Source organism: Amaranthus tricolor, chromosome 5, assembly GCF_026212465.1.
Source record: "Amaranthus tricolor cultivar Red isolate AtriRed21 chromosome 5, ASM2621246v1, whole genome shotgun sequence".
Taxonomy (NCBI): domain Eukaryota; kingdom Viridiplantae; phylum Streptophyta; class Magnoliopsida; order Caryophyllales; family Amaranthaceae; genus Amaranthus; species Amaranthus tricolor.
In genome coordinates, this window is record NC_080051.1 from 23606653 (window position 1) to 23630331 (window position 23679).

General features: G+C 28.9%; 1 protein-coding gene across 2 annotated transcripts; it reads right to left on the reverse strand.

Moving 5' to 3' along the window:
* Positions 1 to 2728: 2728 nt before the first annotated feature.
* Positions 2729 to 22995, reverse strand: LOC130814282 (beta-amyrin synthase-like). 2 transcript variants are annotated; one of them, XM_057680380.1, is made up of 18 exons: positions 22689 to 22978; positions 13374 to 13559; positions 12443 to 12532; positions 12151 to 12348; positions 10632 to 10716; positions 9964 to 10130; positions 9319 to 9510; positions 9087 to 9200; positions 8870 to 8992; positions 8277 to 8399; positions 7080 to 7178; positions 6573 to 6629; positions 6337 to 6383; positions 6077 to 6220; positions 5536 to 5713; positions 4844 to 4921; positions 3898 to 3981; positions 2729 to 3077 (listed from the first exon to the last, which is right to left on the reverse strand). In XM_057680380.1, exons 1-18 carry the CDS (start codon positions 22890 to 22892, stop codon positions 2967 to 2969), a joined length of 2280 nt encoding a protein of 759 aa, XP_057536363.1. In that variant the 5' UTR covers positions 22893 to 22978; the 3' UTR covers positions 2729 to 2966. The 2 variants fall into 2 exon arrangements, with proteins under 2 accessions (XP_057536363.1, XP_057536364.1); XM_057680381.1 differs by lacking the exon at positions 3898 to 3981 and having other exon boundaries at positions 22689 to 22995.
* Positions 22996 to 23679: the final 684 nt, after the last annotated feature.

Sequence of the window (23679 nt, forward strand, 5' to 3'; positions counted from 1 at the left end):
ATATATATATATATATATATATATATATATATATATATATATATATATATATATATATATATATATATATATTAGTAATTTTAAAGACAAAAAAAAAAATCAATTTGTTATGTATAAGCTTCTCAACAAGTTTTGTCCAGGCCGAGGGGACTAACAACTATAACAATAAAATTCTCCGTCTAATTCAGTGCAATTGTCCAATTTGGTTTTTTTAACACTGTTTATTGATTACTCTTAATTTATATTTTATTTTTAATCTAGATGTTAAAATATAGATAAGTCATATCTTGTTTAATTCGTTTTAAATTTATTACATATTTTTTAATTTATATGTTAAAATATAGATAAATCATATCTTGTTTAATTCGTTTTAAATTTATTACATACCAAATTTAGTTTTAAATTTATTTAGTTTTATTACATACCAAATTTAGTTTTAAATTTATCAAGTCAATTTTTATTACATACCAAATTTAGTTGATATGGATAATCATTGCATTGAAACGAATCAAACAAGACCCCACTTGAATATGTTTTAACTTATTGATTAATAATAAAATAAAAATTAAAAGTAATAGATAAATAGTATCCAAAAAGTAAATAGGACACTTGTGATGAAAAGGAGGGAGTATGATTTTATTATTCCCTCCGTTTTTAAGTCATGCCCAATTTGTATTTTGAATTGTTTTATCATGTGTGTGTTTTATATATTATTTTCTACCATGCACCCATTGTATTTTCATAGCATTTCTCGCGTATTTTGCTCAATTTCCTATTGGTTTTTATGCTTGGTTGGAGTGTTTGTTTCCTATCTATTTTGTAGGTACAAAGCTCTAATTATGCTAGGAATCGACTCTTGGAGCGAGATTTGCAAGTTGGAAGGTCATAAGCTACTCAAATTAAAGGTCATTTTTTGTGCTGACTAGGTCTCATACCCGGGTGGGTTTCCACATACCCGGCCGGGTGAGCCTCTCATACCCGGGTGGGTTTCTAGACACCCGGCCAGGCTTCCATTGAAGATTAAAATGCTATGCTGCGTACCCGGGCGGGTTTCCACATACCCGGCCGGGTTTACTCTTGAACTTAGAAAATTTTTGGTCTTGAAGAGTTAGTTTTGCTTCGCACCCGGCCGGGTTTCCACATACCCGGCGGGGTCCAACAGTTATTTTTCATAGTAACTTCCCATATCCTCCGATCTCTTTTAAGGAGGATATAAATAGCTTTGGAGAGGAATTTTTGAGAGAGTTTTTTTTCTCTGTTTTGAGGGTTTGATATTGAAGAGATTTCTCATATTACTTGCCATGGGGGATTGTTAATCAACACTTGAACATTGTAATTTTAATTATATTGAAGGTATTAGTTTTAATTGTAATCTCTTGTTCTTGTTTATCATTGTTATCTTTGAATGTTTGTTTCGCCATTAAATTTGAATTTGATTTTCTCCATGAATTTAATTGTTGAATCTCTTGTTAGTTTTAATATGCTTAGTGAGTAGTTTTATATTTAGGGTTTGGTGAAATTATGCAAAAGGTCATGATTCTTGTTTGATTTTAGGATTTAAATTTGGTTTGTTTAGGCGATTCAATTGATAGGTTTTAGATTGATTGCATGTTTGGCCAATTTGCAAGTTTTATTCGCTCAACTCTATAAGAGAGAGTTGCGAGTTTGAGTGAACGATTTCCTTCTTTGAACAATTAAGCTTTAATCGCGATAGCTTGTTTTATTGTTTGATTGTCGAATTTTTTGCGAGAGCAACATCTTCCTTCGCCTATATTCATTCCTATCCCAATTGTTCATGAATCATGATCGATGCATAGTGAATCCTTTTAGCCCTAGATTTTTAATATTTATTGAATTTTATTCATCTCTTGTTTTTGCGTTCTACTTAGATAAACAGAAATCCAACATTTGATCGTTAGCAATAGTGAACTTGGTTCAAATTGTGACTTTATTTGTCCTTCCACAGTGGTTCGACCCTACTTTCCCAACTATACTAGTTAGGTGAATTAGGAATTATTTTTGGTAGTAAAACGACCTATCATTTTATTTGTTGTTCTTATAAAATTTCTTTTCTATTTATATAATAAATTATAAACATACTTTTGATAATCCTCATTTTAATATTTTCAATAATGTTTTTGGTCTCTATGTATTTTTCACTAACTTCATTTTAGCATTTTATATTTTCTAACTTACTTTATTAAAATATTTTTTTAATAGTTATAATCCCTATAATTATTTTATTATTTTTAATGCTTATATTTGTCCATTTTTCACTCCATCAAATTCATTATTTAATGAAGGCCTTTATGATTCTTTTTACTGCTTTCTAAATAATAGTCCTCAATTCAATCTGCCCAACACATGCCCATAATAATTTATTGAAACTCATACATATTATGTTAAAATGGGAAATATGTGGAGGGAGAGGAAATTAACACAATTACACAAACCAACTTTTAATTTTTCAGATACACCTATTTATCATGTGCCCACAGTTCCAGAAATATTGAACCTAAAATACAGCTACTTTTCAGTTTTTTAATTTGCATAATAAAACTTAAATTTAACTATTGTTTAAATAAATCCAAATATTCAATATAATTATTGAAATAAACTCAATTTTTGTTTGTTTATAAAAACTCAATCTTTATTCAATCCGCTGAAAACAAACAAGCCATAAAATCAAAAGCTAAAAAATAAGCGAAAATGCTAATAATAAAAACCGTTTGCCAAAAACACCCACGACCTTTTTTCGCCCTTATTAATCGGATGATAAAATCAAAGATATATAGTTATACATTAATATTGTTTGTTTGGAGAAATAATGAGATCATAACATTGATAAGTTTTTTGAGCATTGCCACATTCTACAACACGATTATTATAAAAACAACGACCTTACGATGGTGTTTAATTATGTGTTAGGCTTCATTAGCTCATCACATAAAATAAGGTGGGGTGAATTAAGGAGATATAAGACAAGTCCTATATTCACCAAGTGCCCAAATTGGAAAAATGTTCCTGAACATTGGATAATGCAATATGCAGGTTTTCTTGAATGCTCCCAAAGATTCCTGGATTAATACCATCAATAATATCATTCATTAATAAACTTATCAAACTATTTCATACATATATATATATATATATGAAGTCACGTTTGGTAATTGGTATTAAATTTTGAGAATGGTATTGAAAACTCAGCAAGTCTTATATGAGACGGTCTATATCGTGCAACTGACTCAAACCCAATAATTTTTTTATGCTTTTATTTTGACGTACCAATTTTTAAGAATTAAAAGGCTAATTCTCTTACTTAAAAGCCAATTTAAGGAATAAAAGACCAACTTCAAAGTTTTTAAGTCATAGAATTGGCTTTTTAAGTCTTCAAATTGCCAAAATGACTTAAAATGTCAATTCCAAAGCTTTGAAATTTTCTTTTAAGTCTTAAAATTGACCTTTAAAGTATTGAAATTGTTCTTTAAAATAAAATTGGAGTGACCTAATGAGATAATGAGATGCGTCTTACGCAAAAGTGACACAGTCTTATCCAAAATTTTGTGATGAAATGTCAGTATAATTTTGATAGAAATATCTTTTAACAAGTTAAATGATCGTGCTTATTCTCCTTCAACAATCTCATTTTATTCACGAAACTCATTCCAACGTACGTATTACCATTTAAAAATGTAGTATTAAGTGAATTGTGGTAATGTATAATTGTGAAAAAAAAACTTTTTATGAGTTCATTACCACAGGAATGATATTATATATATTATGAAAATTTATACTATAGATCATTCACAATATCACCATTTTATACCAATAATAAAACAGATCATGAGAGTAATAAATTTTTTAGAATTTAATTAATTAATTCATATAATTAATTACCTGTTGGGGGTAATCACCATCTTCCAATTGTGAATTTATTAGAAGTCGTGCTGCACGATGTAGGGGACCAACGTCTCTCTTTGCCTAATCCCGTTTCAAGTCACAAAATTCTTTAAAATTCTAATTATTACAAGTCACAAAATTTCATAGGAAAAATGGCCGGTGTAACGATCCAATTTTTCATTTATTAGTAGGCCGAGCTTCAAAAGCTGATTATTAACACCACACCAAATTAGCTTTTTACGATATAGGATTTAGTAATATTAAAAAAAAATGTCATTAATGATTTATATTTTTAGTGTAATAATTATTGGTTTTTATTTTATGTTTCACTATAAAGTGATTTAATGACACTTTATTTGGCCTTTAGTAGTATATATATAATTATTACTATAGTACATATAGTGACATTTATAAGAAATATCACTAGATCCTATGTCGTGAAAAGTTTTAACATGACTTTTTATTATGCCAAAAAGGGTCTAATGAATGTCATCAAATTTACTATATACACCATTGAAAATTTAAAATACTAAATATTGAAATCAAACATCACTAATATATCCCACTAAAAAATATATATTGTGGTGTAAAAAATGACAATTCTGAAATTAAACTTTCATAAATAATTAAATCTATAGCGTCATTTAAAAAAAAATAAAAACCTATAAAAAAAATATAGTACTTTCTTTGTTTTAGTGATTTAGTCCTATTTGATTTGTGCATATTTATTAAAGTAATTATTGAAACCTTAATATTTGTAATTGTACATGATTAAAAACTATAAAAAGTTAATATTAATAATTCTTTTATTGAGACGAATTAATCAATATCTCGATTGACTATGTTTTAACTAGTAATTAAGAATAAAATATTAAAAAATGCATTGTGAATAGTATCAAAAATCAAATGGAACAAAATCACTAAAACTAATATTTATTTTTACCTGTCCAGCATGAAGTAAACCCAATAACGCCCATGATGTTTGGACAATATTCGATCTCCCTTCTAATGGCACATATTCCTGTTTTCATCAAAGTTAATTAGAATGATGTTTACTTAATCCAAAGGAAAATCCCATTGGTTTTGTCTTGCACAAATGCAAGTTGAAATCATTTGGCTCCAACAAAATATGGAGCTACAACATCAGCCTCAAACTTTAAAATAAAACTCTTCTATTTATATTTATAGAGTTTTCAAAGAAAAATTTGAGTTCAATATCTCTAAATTCATAGGCAATGTATAAATAATGTTATACATTAAGATAAATCAAGAATTAATTGTGTGAATATATTTTATTTTTAATATATCTCTCAAAAAATTTAAGCTGATCGTTAAAGCCTTAGGATATGTTATATACTCTAACACGCCCCTTCACATAAGAGTCCATTAGACTAGAAGTGTGGATGCACATAGACTAATATTCCACTTTAAATGAGGGATGATTCAATTGAGATTCGAATCCGTGACCTCTTGTCACGTTGACTTCTAATACCATGTCAAAGAACCAACTCAACTAAAAACTTAAACTGATAGTTAAGACCCCAAAGCATGTTATATACTCTAACAATTGCTTCACCTTTTAATTTTTAAATAGAAAGAATATTACAGAATGAATTAATTAATAGTCGAGTTTACCTTACGAGCACATGAAAGGTAGCTCTCGCCCCAACCGCCATCCGCCTTTTGAGTAGAAAGAAGAAATTGAACAGCTTTCTGAACAGCAATACAATTGGTGTATGTCTTGCCAGCTGCGGCTAGTCCTCCAAGTGCCCACCATGTACTGTATATGAAGCTAACCGCCCATTCACCGTACCTTTATAATTATATTACCTTGTTATTCATTCATATCACATACTCTTCAATTCTGAGTAAATGTTATATTTTGAAATTTGCACAAATATAAAAAGATCATAATTAAAAGATATCTGCATTTATAAATTAGGAGAGATGACCACAATAAAAAGATTTCCACAGATAATCACCACAAAAAATATTCACATGTACAAATTAATGAAGGGACCACAAAAAATATCTATATGTGTTATAAATTATTTTTAAAATAAAAATGCAACGATTAGAACCAGCATTAAAAAAATATAAAATGAGATATTTGCAATGAATGGTTGGGAATAACATAGATGCTAAAAAAAAGTGAGATAAATATAACATGACGCACCATCCTCCATTTGGACATTGAGATTGTTCTAAGTAATGAGCTGCTTTTGCCATTGAATATTCTATCTCTTTTTTCCGATGGTTTGGATATAACTTGGTGAATAATGCTAATGCTTGTAAAACTGAACCTGTGTTCTCTACATACCTATAATGAGTACCAATATATGTATCATTACTAATTGTTTTTATCGACATCAAATCAACTCAACTAAAAATTTAAATTGCTGCTGAACTTACAAACATAAAAGGATATATACTTACTCATGCTCAATGACAATATCTACGAGGAATTCAATTGGATTAACAAACTGCAATTTGCAAACAAGTTGGTGATGTATTCATAGTCATAGTACAACAACTCAGTATTCTGCGCGAGATAGAGTCCGAAGAAAGAAGATAGCGGACGTAGAGAGCAAGGAGAAATATATTTATGACAATCAAAGATTTATGACATCATTGAATTTATTGTTTCATCTTTTTAAAACTAAAATACTCACCTCCAACCATTTCGGAGCTTTTGCTGGCTCCCATGCAGCAAGTCCTCCATTTTTACTCTGAAACATTAACAAATTAAAGTAAAAATCATAATTAATTCTCTCATTTAATTTATAAATAATTTTTTAAACTAATAACGAAATAATGATGACCCTATAGGCGCCGATGCTTGCAAGTAACCTTATTCAAAATGTAAAACAAAACAAATTTGCAAAGAGAATGCATATGACCAACTGAACTATCATTTTTATGGAATGTTACTGGATTCATTATTATATAACCATTCGAGTATAATGGGCCACTCTTTCCAGCATTTAACATTGCATTAGAATATCATTCGATCACATTTAAACCGGCTAAATTAGTCTATCTAATAAAACTTTAAAGCCTTTATTTAAAAAAAGTTATTTTATATTTATGACAGATTTATGATTTAAGATTCATATTCATAATAGGCCGGTCTGAAATAAATAAACTAAAGCAATGAAATAGTACTAAGTTTTTTTTACCTGTAAAGAAAGCAAGAGGTTGACAGAATCAAAAAGGTGTTGAGGATCCATCTTGTTTCCTACTATTTCTGAAGGCATTGTTGATAACATGAGAGCACACTGTACAAAACATGATTTAACCCATCTTAATATTTAATGACAATAATGTTGCTACATATATGGATCAAACATATTTACTACAAATGCTTTTTATCATACCGAGTACGATCAATAACTGCGAACAGTTTTGACTTTTTTTTGACCTGTTTGCAGCTAGCTCCACAAATACGCACAACAACTTCCACCGTGAACAGGTCAAATTGCAAACAAGTCAAAAAAAAAAGTCAAAAGCTGTTCGCAGTTAGTAACTGCGAACAGCTATTGTGTTTTTTTGACCTGTTCGCAGTTACTAACTGCGAACAACCCTAAACTACAGATTTAAGAACTTCACGCTTACTTTTGGAAATAAGTTGAAACTTATCTTATTTGGTTCATTTTGTTGATAATTTGTCTTAATCATTTCAAATTTTCACTTTTTTAGACCAAGGGTTTTTTAGTTTGTGGTTTTGTTGGGTAAGTATAGGTGGTCACTTAAATGTGTTATGGCCCAACGGGTTAGATTGGACTTGAATTCAATAAATTTTGGAAAATTTGATTCGAGTCATTTTTGTTCAATTGACCGTAAAAATGACATGTTATGTCTGTCTTTATTAAACAAGTCTAGTCATAAACATAAATCCTACAATTTTGAAGTTTAATACAATAGTGAAAAGATGTTAAAAGTTCTTACTTATATCATATATCAACGTGATCTTGATCTGTTCTATACTAATAAATTAGTTACTTTTTGAAAAATAATTAATTAGATAATTTCTAATTATTTTTCTTAATAAAATTCATACAAAACGAGTGTGATACTGATCTGTTCAAAACTTAACATATACATTAAATCTGTTAGAATATATAATATATCTTGGGGCCTCAACCATCAGTTTAAGCTTTTGGTTGAATTGATTCCTTGACATGGTATCAGAGGCCGGCATGATAAGAGGTCACGGATTCAAATTTTAACTACCCCTCATTTAAAGTGGAACGTTTGTCGCCGGGTATGAGGAGGGTCTGTGTTGCATCCACACTTTTAGCCCAAAAAGCTCTTGTATGAGGGGCAACAAAATGTAATATTTACTCTTAACAATTTCTTGTTTGTGAATGGTATACCTTAAGGCCTTCAGCAGTGCAATCAGAAACTTGCCAACCTTGATCTTGATCGGAGAAAGTCCAAGATCCCTTTGAGATATGGCGGTACATACTCTTGAAGTCTCCTGATGGATTATCCTTTACCTAGATTTACAAACACTAATTTATTAATTTTATCAATAATATGATATGATAATTATTATAATTCATTTTGTTAACACAAATTCTCATCAAGACGGTCTCACGGTGAGATTATTTCTATTGGGTTGACCTGATACACACTTACTGACTTAAAATGATCACTTATTATTACGTAAAAGTGATCACTATTTGCAGTCTTAAAGTGATAAATTATAATCTTAAAGTAATCACTTGTAGCCTTAAAGTGATGACTTACGACATTAAAGTAATCAATTAGAGAAATAAGCTAAACATATATGAACCGGTCTTACAATGAGTTAGTCTTATACAAGACGTGTTGTTTTGTTAATCTCTTTTCTTTTAAAAAGATTTGATTGGTCATAATTATTTTTAATAAATAAAATTGATTTTCGTATTAAAAATTGAAAATAATTATGACTAAAAAACATGAATAAATTCAATTATCAAAATACCTGTGATTCCTTAATGAAGTAGTGGGCTTTTTTAAGAGCATTTCCGATTTCATCAAGACTAAGATTAGAAGCTAGCAGTGCTTGAATGGATAATTCACAATCCCAAGTCTGACTTCCAAAACTCTGCATTTAATATAGCATAAGTAATTTTTTGAATTAATATTACAAGATTAATTAATGTGAAAAATTAGAAAGTATTTTAACCTAATAAAATTACCTGCATTTTTAATCCATCCTCAGCAATCCAAATATAATCAGGGATTCTAGCAAGGTGTTTTTTAAAATAATCTCCATTTGGGTCTTCTACCCAACAAACCAACATACACAATACCTATATATTATTATATTTTGTTTTTTCATATCATATCATATATAAAAAAATATGTTGAGATAATGAAATATTATTTACAGACCAATATCACGTAACTAGAAATTAATGTATTATTTACCTTTTCGATACATCCCATAGTAATATAACGACTCATCTCATCTTCGTAATGTATGTGCTTCATAGTAACCTCTAATGCCTTCTTTCGTAACAGTTTATTAACGGGCCAAAGTGTAAGCAATGGCTCCCCCATGAAATAGAGTGTGTCCCAAATCATTTTTTGAATTAATGAGTGAGGGTAGTATAGATCCTCCTGAAAGAGTAGAGCATAATGAAGTATTATGTCATAGATAATTGTAATTAATCGATATGGGATGGGGAAAGGGGGAGGAGGGTTGGCGGTGGCTAAGGGGTGGTTGTTGGTGGCTATAAGGGTTTTAGGTCAAAATTATTATTTTTTTAAAAAAAAAAATTATTTGTCAGATTATTAGGTCATGGAGTACGCCGAGAGCAAATATATAACAAATGTTGAATTATTAAAAAATTATTTAAAGGTAAAATTGTTAACAACAAATGGATGAAATGTGAAATTGTTCAGAACAATATTTCCTATTAATTATAATCAACATATTAGTATATAACTATAAGTAATATACTCATATATATACACTTTTTTCCCTTTGAAATTGCTACTCATAATGATATTTTATGTTATAATATAATATATCACTATTAAGATACGAAAAGGAGTATCATGCAATCTTACATTTGCACACAAATGACGAATTTTTCTCCAACATATTTGCTCAAATGGTTCACTGTGGAGTTCTTCTCTAAGTTGTTTGATAAGAGATGTGATTGGTCCTACGAACCTCTTCCCATATAAATATGACATTGGCATATAAGTCAATCGGCAATAACACCACATTTTTGCTGCAAAACACAGTTATATAACCTTAAATGAATCAATTATTTTAAAGTTATTAATTTCGATGTAAAATGATCAATTAAATGATCAGTTGTAACTATTAAAAAAAGTAAATAAAAATTTTGAGTTCTGATATAAAAATTGATCAAGTTTTACTTTAAAGTAATCAAATTTTATTTATAAGTTTATAACTTTAAATGAATCAATTTTTTAAAAATCTTTAATTTCAACAATTAAGTGATCAATTCAGACCTTAAAATGATCAATTATAACTTAAAAAAGAAATTAATTGTGACCTTAATGATATTGTGACTTTAATTGTGACCGGCCTTAAAATGATTAATCACTGGTCGAGTATTGGAAACTATAATTAAGCTGATTAGACTATTGATCTCATATTGAAATGGTCGCTTGCAAAATTAGCTGTGAAATTAAAACCATTATCAAATTTATCAATCCATGATAAATTTAGCGACGTGTTTTGTTTAATGAAACATAAGATATACCTGGATGGAAAGGCAAGAAAGATGGGAAGATCCAGAATTCAGGCGGCATTGGATTACATCCAGACCAATCCAATATCCCTAATATCTAACCATTAAAAATACATGTATTTTAATCACAATATCATCAGCATATATTATATATATAGAGAAGTTCAAGTGAAAACCATCCTTATATGAGAATCGTGAGAACCATAAAAAGGTGTTACTTATTATATAAAAAGGTGTACTTTTTTCAGAAAAATGTGTTACTTTGAATTTGTATTTTTTCTGACAGTTACTGTTTTTTGATAAAAAGTACCAGATTTTTTTAAATAACAAAAGTAACACACTTTTTATGCAAACGTAGCACGTTTTTTGTAAAAAGGTAACACATTTTTCGGTTCTCACGATTCGCATAGAACCGTGGTTTGCACCAGAATGCGACCCTATATATATATATATATATATATATATATATATATATATATATATATTACAAATTTACAAACACTAAATAAATAATAAAATTACTTATTTTGAACTGTTTTCGTGTTTAGTATAGGTCCCATAATTTTTTTTATTCTTTTCAACAATTTTATTGTCTTTTAATCTCATTGGCTCATAACTTTTATTCAGTTGTAACGTGTCTTATTAATTATAATTTCTTAATATTCACATCTATAAACAAATGGAGTAAAGCGTTGATTTATTTCTAGCTCTATGACTTTTGATTAACAGTATAATAAGTTTTCGAAAAGTAGCATGTGACAATAATTTAAATATAACCATCAATGATATCAAACTAATATCATAGCTTAATGAATGAATTATTTGCTTTAATTTATTCCAATGTCAGCCATTATAATAGCCAACGCATGAGTTTATATATAATTGTGTTGGTCGGCTATAAAAGCCAACGACTTAGATTTAGGATGAGAATAATCAGAGTCGGCTTGAAAAATTTGAAGGTTATGTGCCTTATTTATAGTAAATATATTTATTTTATTAATAAACTTATGTTAGAGTATATAATATATTCTTTAGCCTCAACCATCATCTTAAACTTTTGTTTGAGTTGATTCCTTAACATGGTATCAGAGCATGCTTGATAAGAGGTGACGGGTTCGAATCTCAACTGCCCCTCATTTAAAGTAGAATATTTAGCCCCCAGGTATGAGGAAGGCCTGTGCTGCATCCACATTTATAACCCAAAGGGCTCTCGTGTGAGGGGGCATGTTAGAGTATATAACATATTCTAGAGTCTCAACCATCAGTTTTAAGCTTTTGGTTGAATTGGTTCCTTGACAACTTAACATATTTTTTATTAACTTTTTCATATATGAAAAAAAGAGGGGACCTTGTGCGGTTGATTATCTCGCACATCCTCAAAGACCCCCTGAAAATAATTGATGCTTGAGATTATATGTATGGTGATTGGTGGTTAACATTGGAACCCAACGTACTAACCACATTAAATTACACTTTATTTATTATAGTTATTGGCGGCTTTAAGGTCAATCATTATAGAATATTCTCTTACTGAAAGCCAGGTTTTTCCCCAAGAAGGGATATGTGTAACGCTGCCATGGTCAAGGATCCATTTACGAGCTCGAGGGCATGCATTATCGTCACCTTCATCTGGTCCAACTCCAAGTATTCTTAAACAAATATAATTCAGTGCAGTACAAAACATGGTACTGTGTCCTTCAATATGCAATCCCCAACCTCCATCTTCATTCTGTTATTTATTTTTGAAATTCATGTCAAATAATGTATAATCGTTATCAAAAAGGTTTTTATGTTGTATATTAAATGATTAAATGTCAATTAACCTGATGACAATAAATATTGCGAAGAATTTCTCTACGATGTTCTGGCCCAAAAATAGAATTCAAATGTCCTGTAATGTATAAGCAAAAGACCTGCAAGATGGATATAATTTCTTGTTATTACCTTTTAATTTTGATTACGGGACTAATATAATAGAATGTGAAAAAACATAACTAAAAGTCTTAAATAAAAGTTATGTTATTCTCTATCACGTCTCCTCATACAAGAGTATAAAAAATAAAGGTAAAGAACACTCTTAATATCCCGCACAAGGCAGAATTGGGGTAGGATTTTTTTTTTCTCCTGAAAGATGCGAACAAATCATACTTGTTCCCCTCAAGAAAAGAGTAAAGAGAATGCGCGCAGTCAAGAAAGCCCCAAGCTGATACCTTCGTCCAGTAGGGGACGAACCCCAAACCTTCTACTCAACATGCAGATGTTCTATCCATTAAGCCACAAGCGCTTTTGGTTCCCATACAAGAGTTTTTGAGATAGAATTATAGATACAACCCATCTTTCTATATTACTATAGCAAAATATTCCATTTAAATGAAAAGAGGATGTATGAGAGTTGAAATTTGTAATTGTAAGGTGTTAGTGTTGAAAATACTTTACATGTAAGACAAGATTTCACATCGATAAAATAATGAGTTGTGGACTTGCATATATGGGCTAATCCTCCTACTACCATATGATTTTTGGAAATAATAAACCTCAGCAAGTGTACATACAAGTCAACTCTCTTAATCTATGGGTTTGTAGGCCTGAACCCACGAGCGTTCCGTGTCCACATGAGCGAGCCACGGTGAGATTATGTAACGAATTGTCACAGCCTAATAGCCAGGTCGTGACAATTAGTTACATAATCAACCGATGGGCTTCAAAAAACTCAAACGTAATACAATGTAAAGAAATTTTTGTTAAGAGTATTACCAAGGGAGGAAGAAAATATTGAGTGCCAGCAATTTCAGCAGGCCAATGACCATGATCAGATTGTAAGGCCGTCAGAAAATTCACAGCTCTCTTCAATGCCGTTGTCGCAGTTTCAAACGTGATCTCCTCATCGTCACCCAGCTTTACTGGAGCTATTGTTTGCTTGAACTTTTTCTCTCTTAAAAACTGTATTTCAGGTACGGTGATTATTATCAAATATATTTATTAGTAATTTTAAAGACAAAAAAAAAAAAAAAAAAATTGTTATGTATAAGCTTCTCAACAAGTTTTGTCCAGGCCGAGGGGACTAACAACTATTACATTAAAATTCTCCGTCTAATTCAGTGCACCCAATTGTCCAATTTGTTTTTTTAACACTTTTTATTGATCACTCTTAATTTATATTTTATTTTTAATCTATATGTTAAAATATAGTTAAGTCATATCTTGTTTAATTCGTTTTAAATTTATTACATACCAAATTTAGTTTTAAATTTATTTAGTTTTATTACATACCGAATTTAGTTTTAAATTTATCAAGTCAAAATTTTTATTATATACCAAATTTAGTTTTAAATTTATTTAGAAAAATAAATTGACATGCAATTAATTATATTCTAATTCAATTAATACAATTGACAAGGCACTAAGAAGTCCATATTTATTATTCTATACATAAGTAAGGAATTTAAAAAATATATTGATTTAAGTTATTAAATAATTAGTTTGAATCAATTCAAAATAAGCTCAATTCATTCTTTAATAGTAAGTTTATTTTATTTAATTGAATTTAGATGACCGTCAAAAACATGTTTTAGTATAATTTTTATAGCTAAATTAGATTAAACATTTTAGTGATAAACTCTTAACTTGCCCTTGCCTTGTAGCTTATTATGGCTTGTTTGCACTCGATTTTTATTCATATATATGTTTTTTTGTTGGATTTACATCTTCTTTGAGGGTAGCATGTGCTGACCAATGTCTTTGCAGGTTTCACACATATTTTCGAGCCCAAGCACGCTAGGAATGGTGGCTCCTAAACCTCGAAGGTCTCGAGGGAGGAATGAGATCGAGTCGAGCATAAAAAGATAGAATCCAAGCCAAGACAAGGAAGAAAACAAGATTTCAGCTAGAGAACGACCACCCATTCTCTATTGTGCAAGATCAAAAAGTGGAACGACCATCCATTCCCAAGGAAACAACTACTTGTTCCCTAACCTTGAGCCACAAGTTGTAGAATGAAGATCAGAAAAGGGAATGACCACCCGTTCCAAGGGAATGACCACCCGTTCCCTCAACCTTAAACAACAACTTGAAGAGTGGAGATCAGAAAGTTGAACGACCATGGTCGTTTCCAAGAGAACGACCATTCGTTCCCTAAAACTTGACCAACAACTTGAAGATAGGAGATCAAAAAGTTGAACGACCGATCGTTTCCTCTTCGAAGATGGGCTTTTTGGCTTAGCTGCTCTCTTAGCGACCCTTTTACATCATTTTGAAGGGTTATTCTCTGTTGGGAAGACCTAGGTCTCTTCATCCTTGAGCACTACTATATAAGGGAGAGGTTTTGTAATATGAGAACACATTATCTTTTACATTACTTTATATTACTTGTTCTAGCCTAGTTTCAAGAATCATCTTATGCTTTTTAGTTAGTTTCTTCATCTTTGTGCTTAAACTCTAGGTTTTCATCTTCTACAATCAACATTGAAAATCACAAAATTTGTTCAATCTATTGGTTTATTGCAAGTTGGGGTTTCTCTTCTTCATCAACCTCCATTGTTGAAGGTTTAAACTTCAATATTTTTGTGGGTTTTTTATCTTTGTTTTTCAATTGTTCTCATCTTTTGTAGGTACCTTCTAATACTTGTTTGTGGTTTTCACCATTGTTGCTCAATAGCTTTATTATTTGGATTGTTGTGTTTGTTGATTATTCAATATCTTATTATATTATCCATTATGAGGTCATTAAGCAATAGAATAAGTAGTGAGTAGTTTTCTAGGGTTGGGGTTAACTCAACCCTTGTGATGGCTTGTTGATGATGAAACTCTAGGTTATTTTGGGTTGATTAAATGCTTAGATGAGGGATTATTCTATCCATTGGTCAAGGATTGTCATGGTTGCTTCTAATATGCAACGAGAGTTGGATTTTGGGTAGTCTAATCCTTGATCAATGGATAGAATCGGATGTGAGGGATCAATAAAGATTGAACCTTGCATACACCCTCTCATCTAAAAGCTTTATCCTTCACCTACGAGAGTAGGAAAGGATGAGCAAGCAACGAATAATTTATAGCCCGAGATCTTCATCTTCACTCACGAGAGTAAGGATGGTGAAAAGTTTGGAGGCAATCCCAAGTCCGATCAAGGATCAGATTGCTCTTTTTAGTGCGATTTGCTACCGGCCCTTTAATAACCCTTCAGAAGCTAGAGTATCGCCATCAAATAGTCATCATGAATGAGTTAGTCCTACCCCCTCTTTATCATTGATTGTTAACCGTTATTTCTTTTGCAGACACTCTTTGTTATCGTTTCCAACAAACCCCATTTATATCCGACTAATACGCAAAGAAAGTTGCATATCATTGCTCTTTGTGTTCGACCCGTACGTGCTACAACACCGTGCACTTGCGGTAACTCACATGTTGAGATAAATTTGTGTGAACATTTAATAAGTTGTATTGTTATCCAAATTAATTAATTATTTCATCAAAATATGTAGTATTTATAAATTTCTTAAACAAAATACACATGTCAACGTAAAAGCAGCTAAAGATAAAATAAATTTCCACGAGCTTCTAAACTTGTATCATTATTCACGCTATTAATTAAAGATAAAATAATATTCCATATGGCAACGTAAAAGTAAGAAAGTTAAATGGAATAATTTTCTTGTTGTCTTCTGCCTACGTGGCATATTGATTATCAGATTGTGAATTTCTATTATGAAGACATTATTCTAAGCTTTAAAAAATAAAGTAAAATTCAACAATATGGCAGCGTAACAGCAAGAAATCTAAATGGAATAATTTTCCTGGTTATCTTCTACCTACGTGGCATGATGATTATCAGATCGTGAATTTCTATCATGAAAAAAGAAATTAATAAACAGAATTATTCAATTAATTAAAGATAAAGTAATACTCCAAATGGTAGCGTAAAAGCAAGAAAGCTAAATGGAATAATTTCATTGGTTATCTTCTACGTTCCTACGTGAAACAATGATTATCAGAATGTGAATTTCTATAATGAAAAAAGAAATTAGTAAACAGAACAATTAATATTATATGCAATATACATAAATTATCGTGAATAATACAATATTTTATTAATCTTTCTACGATAACACTGACTATTGATTAAACATGAATAATACCAACTTAGAGGGTATTATCCTAGAATAATACCAACTTTAGTTTATTAACTAATTTATCAATTTTTTTTGTCTTATAATTACCTATAGTTTGATTTTTAACATGTTAGGGATTTTCTAGGAAAACACTCCTTTAAGTTGGTTTTATTCATGGTTAATCAATAGTTGGTATTATCATAGAGAAACTAACAAAATGTTGTATTCTAAAAAAATATTATATGCAATAAATACAAATTAGGAAATATAATCAATTGGAGTTAAACATTGGTATGATATCAAAAACAGTAGAATCAATTTATGAAAATTTTATTTAAATGCATTGGTGCTGCGCTTCTCTTTAATTGATTGAATCAAGTTGTAATTTCTAGATAGCATTAATAAATCAATTAAATTTCTACATTGAATTTAGTATATGTATGTACTGATACGTGCACAATAATATTATCATCAATTTATTGATTAGAGTAATTACTAATATATATTCCTGTGCAATGTACATATATGTTAATTTGTTAATGTATATTATTGAATACAATTGTTTTATTTTTCTAAACTAACTATTTGAGTTGATCATTAAAAAAAACTTTAATTACTAACTCGAAAGATTTTTAGTAATAAATGAATCTTCTTGGTTAAATTTTGGCTATTAAAGATAAAATTAAATTCCACATGACAATGTAAATATAAGAAAGCTAAATGGAATATTTTTTGGTTATCTTCTACCTACATGGCATAATAATTATCATTGTGAATTTCAATCATGAAAAGAGAAATTAATAAAAGGAACAATTAAAACAAATTAATGAAAATTTTATTGATACCACTATTTTAATAAACAAATTAGGAAATATAATCAATTGGAGTTAAACATTGGTACAATATCAAAAACGGTAGAATCAATTTATGAAAATTTTATTGATACCACAATTTTAATTATTTTTTCAATGTAGTTTGGAAATTAATTTTTTATTTTTTCGTTATTTCTTAAATATTCATACATATTTAAGGAAATGATAAAGTGTAATAAATTAACTTTTTGAAATATGTCAAACTTGAGGATTATTCCGTAATTTAAATTTTCAAATATGTTCAAAATCAATCTAGCAAAACTATTTTCAATTATTTCAGTCAATATTGCAAAAATTTGACATAGATAGCAATTAAAATTTATTTATTTTTATGTTCATTATGATTTTTCTAAAAGCTGGTAAGCCTGCATCCTGAGCTTATACAACATCTGGTTTTTATATTCTCAAAATAAAAATTTGAAAATATTGTATATTTGTATAAGCTAACAATAGTATATACTATGTACTTACATTGTTGTTTAAATATCATTTGTAAAAATATATTAATATTAAGATCTTCGTACATTGTATAAATTTATTTATACTAGTAAATATTTTAAAATTCATGAAAAATGACATATGTCACATTCTAATAATGCCTCACAAATAATAATAATAATAATAATAATAATAATAATAATAATAATAATAATAATAAATAAATAAATAAATAAAACTATTAACACCTTAGAAAGTGACAAATGTTGCATTTAAGGATGCCTCACAAATGGCTTTATTTCTTTGTTGAACATTAATGACATGACAACTAAATAAGTTAGGTTTTAAATAGTTTTTAACTTTTTATTATATTAATTCTTTATACCTAATTAAGAATCTGAATGGATCAAATTCTTCATATTGATATATTTTATCTTCAAGTAAATTATGAACCATAATATCTCTAAATACGCATAATAAATTTTATAAAAAAAGCATAATAAAAATGTATACATTAAGACAAATGTAACAAGATTGCATATTGATATATTTTATCTTCAAAATGTGTCTCAAAAATATTAATGTCATGTTTAGGAATGATGATTTGATTTAGAAATTTGGAATTGACCCAAATTTATTATTTGGCAAATCAAAAGTTTTAAAATTTGAATTGGATTAAATTTCACCATTATTTTTGAAGTATTTAAAGTTGAGAATTTGAGAATAACTATCCAAACTTTGTCATTCTCAAATTCTTCATTTATGATTTCATAATTCAAATTCAAAATTTGAAATGAAATTCTTATTTGCAAACACTACATAATTAAACTTATCTCTTCTTACGATGAAATATTCCAAACAGAAAAAATATTAAAAAATAAAGGTAGTAATACTTTAAAAATGCTTTAATATTAAATGAGAAAGGAAATGAGGAGGGTTTTAAGTTTTAGAATACATAATGGAAAAACTTTATATGTTATTTTACCACTCGTAAATTAGAAATGTGGATCAGGCCATAATAAGGGTTGGAGTAGAATTATTAAACATGCCAAATTTTATAAGGTTTGGATTATCAATTGTTACAAGGTATTATATTAGAATATGCATATTTTTAAATTCTTTTTAAACTACCGATAACAAATCATATTTAATAGTCAACTGAACTTGCAAAAGGATAATTCTAGTTCACTTGATTTTAATTAATTCAATTCATTTTTATTGATTGATACCAATTTTTATTGATCAAAAGTGTTTTTTACTAATTGAAATTGATTTTTTTCTTATTGTAATTAATTTTTATTTTTTTTATAAAGTAAATTTGATTTGCATAGATTATAATTGATTTTTTTTATTATAATTGATTTTTAGTGATTATAACTGATTTTTACTAATTAAAACTGATTAAATCTAATTTTTACTAATTAATTATTTTTAAGAAAAAAATTAGTCCACTTGAGGAGTTAGGTAGATTTTTATTAAACTATTTTTAGAGTGGTTAGCAACGAAATAAAGTGAAACATAGAAAGAAAAAGAATATGTTAGGGATATAGATGAAAACTCTTGACATTCATCCCTTTAAGTCTTATGTATACCACAAAAATAAAACAACAATATATCTTATTAATATAGTCAGTTCGTTCATTTATTAATTAAATTATTATTAAAATTATTTTTCAATACTATTATATGTCAATATATTGGTTTATTGTTTTGCTCATGTATACATTTTTGTATAGTAGTATTTGTTGCTTTATGTTTTCTTGTTATAACAACTTTCTTATTCTGATTACTAATGTCCTCTCCTCCTCTTGGTGTATTGTTTTTGTGGTTTCCTTTCTTTTAGTTTTTTGTTTTTATTTTGCAGTGGATTCTTTTTTTATTTATTTATAGGCCTTTAAGTTATATTTTACGTGTATCTACATCTTTTTATCTTACTTGAGTCGGGAGATTCTTTCGATCACGCTCTCCTTTATGGGTATGAGTTGCTGCCGTCTTTTCCTCCTTAGATCCGTCTTTAGTTTTCTATGAGCGAGAAACATTGGGTAAAATGATGATAATGAACAGCTTTCTTATTTGTTACTCCCTCCGTTCTTTTTTGATCTTCCACATTACTATAACGGGTAGTTTCAAAAGTACTTCCACTTTAGAATACTTTCTATTTTTAGAAAGTTTTTATCTCACTTTTACCCTTTAAAACCCCCCTTTTCTTTTAATGTACAATTTTTCTTTTATTTATAATTATTTATCTCTCATACTTTCAATACAATCATTACTTCACATTACTATTTAATTAAAATATACCCACTACAACCCAAAGATTCTATCTTCCTTAATATGTGTGAAAAATCCAAAGTGGAAGATCAAAAAAGAACGGATAGAGTATGTTTGTTTTCAACTATACTATATAATACTTCCTCCGTTCCATAATACTCGCTACATAATCTACTTTTGGCAATCTCATAATCTACTTTATACTCTATACTCTATAATAAAATAATATACTATACTCTATAAAGTAACCTAACACCTATTTTTCCTTTTTCTTTTTTAATTAACAATAATAAAATACTATACTCTATAAAGTAAATAATCAGCTACAGTGTAGGTCAATCACTTTTCTTAATTCCCGTGCCCATGCAAATGTAGCGACTAAAATGGAACGGAGGAAGTAGGAGTATAGGCTTATAGCTGTACTATTCATTTATTTTCAATAACAAGATTTCAAAACTAATATTTTCTCTCACCAAGTATTCTGCTGTGCTTTTTGTTCAAGCTTCATAGCAGTGCACTTGTCATGACATTATATATGCACATGACATGACATAATGATTTTGAGAAATAATAAATTTACATGATAATTCAAACTCATTTTAAATGTATTGGTACTACACTTGTCCCTATTTGATTATTGATTCAATCAAGTTGAAATTTCTAGATAGCATTTAATTGACTTAATAAATCAAATTTCTACATTAATTTAGTATATGTACGTACTAATTAATACGTGCACAATAATATTATTATCAATTTATTGATTTTACAGTGTTTAATCCACACACGAGTTACTTTAGTAACAAGAAGAAAGTCGTTTAAAATTAACTTAATATTAAAATATAAATTAATTGCCATTTAGAATATTAGGAGAATAATTAAGAAAAATGTTTTATATTAATATTTTTATCCATTTAGAAATTTAAGAGCTATAGTCGATGGACATCAACCTTACTTAGGGATACCATTAATTTACAACAATTTATCTTAATTATTTTCATGCATAATAAGCCAAAACTTTAATATCCAAAAGATTGGATTTGACTACATATAATGAAGCAATTAATAGATTAGTTACGGTGATTGTGCACATGAAATATTTATCAGAGTCTTTTTAATTTTCTACGACTATAACGTGTGTATCTAACTCCATATCCAATGCATTCATGCCCTCTATGTCATCATCAATCCTTCTCGTCTTCTCTTTAAACCATTTATTAATTTTTCATTTACGACTGCTAGACCCTTTCTTATATTTTTATTTTTTATTTTATCTTTGAAAAAAGACCAAAATCATGATTCATAGTAGCAATAAACTGATGATTGTCCAAATACAGTAACTAATAAACGAGGTTACTTTAACAAAAGAAGCTACACCTTCATTCTCATTTTAATTGCTACATATAATCTTTTTTTTTTTTTTTGTTAGTTTTTTATAGTTAGGTTTAGGTATTGGTTTGGCAGCATTAGTCAACAAATTAACCACATGCGTTTTCTCTTATCATTTAAATCCTACTAAAATTTTGGGTGAGATAATATTATTGTAGCTAGGTTTAGTTATCATAAAAATTCTCGAATAAAAAAAATATAGCGAATGATTTTAGACAAGTCAAAAGAAATATTATCTCTAATCCTAAAAGAATACAACATTTTTATTTTTTTATTATATTACAAATTAATCCGGCCACTATTTAATGGAATACAACAATATTTTATTCCATTACTAATTTTTAAGAATTTATGAAATCAGATCTTGTTATATAATTTTTAAATATTAACTTTTTTTTATAATTTTAGATTTAGATTATTAAAAATATTAATAATTAAAATATTATATTACGTTTTGTTGAAACCCAAATATTGCAATTTAATTGGTCTTGAAAAGTATGTATAAGTATAACAACCGATTTAAGACGTGAGAATACTTTATTAGCAAAAATTAAAAATTGTCTGTAGAAACAAAAAAGAAATTCGAACTGGTAATCCTAAATTTGTTTTTGGCTTTTTTATGTGGTAGACAAATATTTTTCTTAATTCCCATGGTGACTTGAATTTTTAACTTTAGACAAAATGTTAAGTTCTTTGTTAAATTAAGTACTTATTCGACCAAATATTGAAAAAGTGTGCCTTAAGGGTGATCGGGGCGTTTGTGCATTTGTTCTTATGAAAAAAGTCCGTATGAACGATATAAATAACATAAATTTAACAAAAATCTTAACTTTTTGCATACCAAGTAGAAAGCTAGAAGTTTAGGATCACCATGCGGATTAAACAAACATTTGTGTACCATGCAGTAAAGCTAAAAACTCAAAATCATCGCGCAACATTTAAAAAAAAAAAGTGATGAAAGTACGATAAGGAAGAAAAAAAAAAGAAGTAGCGACCTGAAGACGCCAAATGTGATCGCGACAAGCTTTAACTTGAAAGCGATTATTGAAGAAATTACGACGAGCTTCTTCCACCTCTTCAATGGCGGCTTCTTCAGTGCCATAGCTGGGATCAAATTCCCATGTTTGTCGCCCAACAAAGTTATTGGTACTAAATAAGTATGGATAATTTGCCCCTTCTCCAATCTTCAACCTCCACATAATTTTTTTTATTGATATTTTCTGATTTGATAAAATTATATACCTGTATATTACGTGACTTACTTTATAAAAAACTTTGCTACACGGACTCACAAAAATACCACCTCCGTGTTGACAAAATATATAGAAAACAGAGGAAAGATAATAATATTCAGCTTAATTCTTTTTTTTTCAATTAAATCACCAAACTTCATGCCTTTATATAGGCTTTACACAAAACCACTTAGACTAAAAATAGGAAAACCTAACAATTAGTTACCGACTTATTCAAAAAATAATTAATGCTTAAGACTCGGACAAAACTTACAAACATGTTTGAAGCATTCTTCATTCAATACACCCCCTTGCTTTAAAGCTACACACGCCTAACTTCTTCCTAAAGTAAGTGTGCTTGTCCAGAGAAAGAGCTTTGGTGAGTATGTCCGCGGTCTGATCATTTGTTACACAAAACTTCAACTCGACTTCCTTCCTTGCAGCTAAACTTCTAATGTAGTGATAGCAAATGTCGATGTGTTTGGTTCGACTGTGATACGCTGGATTCTTAGTCATAGCAAATTGTTGCTTTGTTGTCACAGAAGATCTTCATAGCTTGCTCTTGTTCACAGCCTACTTCACTCAACAATCTTCGCAGCCAAACCACTTGACAAGCAGCAGATGTAATAGCCACATACTCTGCTTCAGACGATGAAAGTGCCACTATATCTTGTTTCTTTGAGTTCTATGATATTGCTCCTGACCCTAAGATGAAAGTATGACCTGAGGTGCTTCTTCTGTCATCAAGAAAGCC

Excerpts from the sequence above, each read along its gene's own strand:
- LOC130814282 (XM_057680380.1), bottom strand. The coding sequence starts at position 22,892 with ATGTGGAGGTTGAAGATTGGAGAAGGGGCAAATTATCCATACTTATTT. Across the intron at positions 10,717-12,150 it reads GGGGAAAAACCTGGCTTTCA|ATATTAGGGATATTGGATTG; the intron begins GTAAGAGAATAT and ends TTTAATGGTTAG. Across the intron at positions 9,511-9,963 it reads TTCGTCATTTGTGTGCAAAT|GAGGATCTATACTACCCTCA; the intron begins GTAAGATTGCAT and ends CTACTCTTTCAG.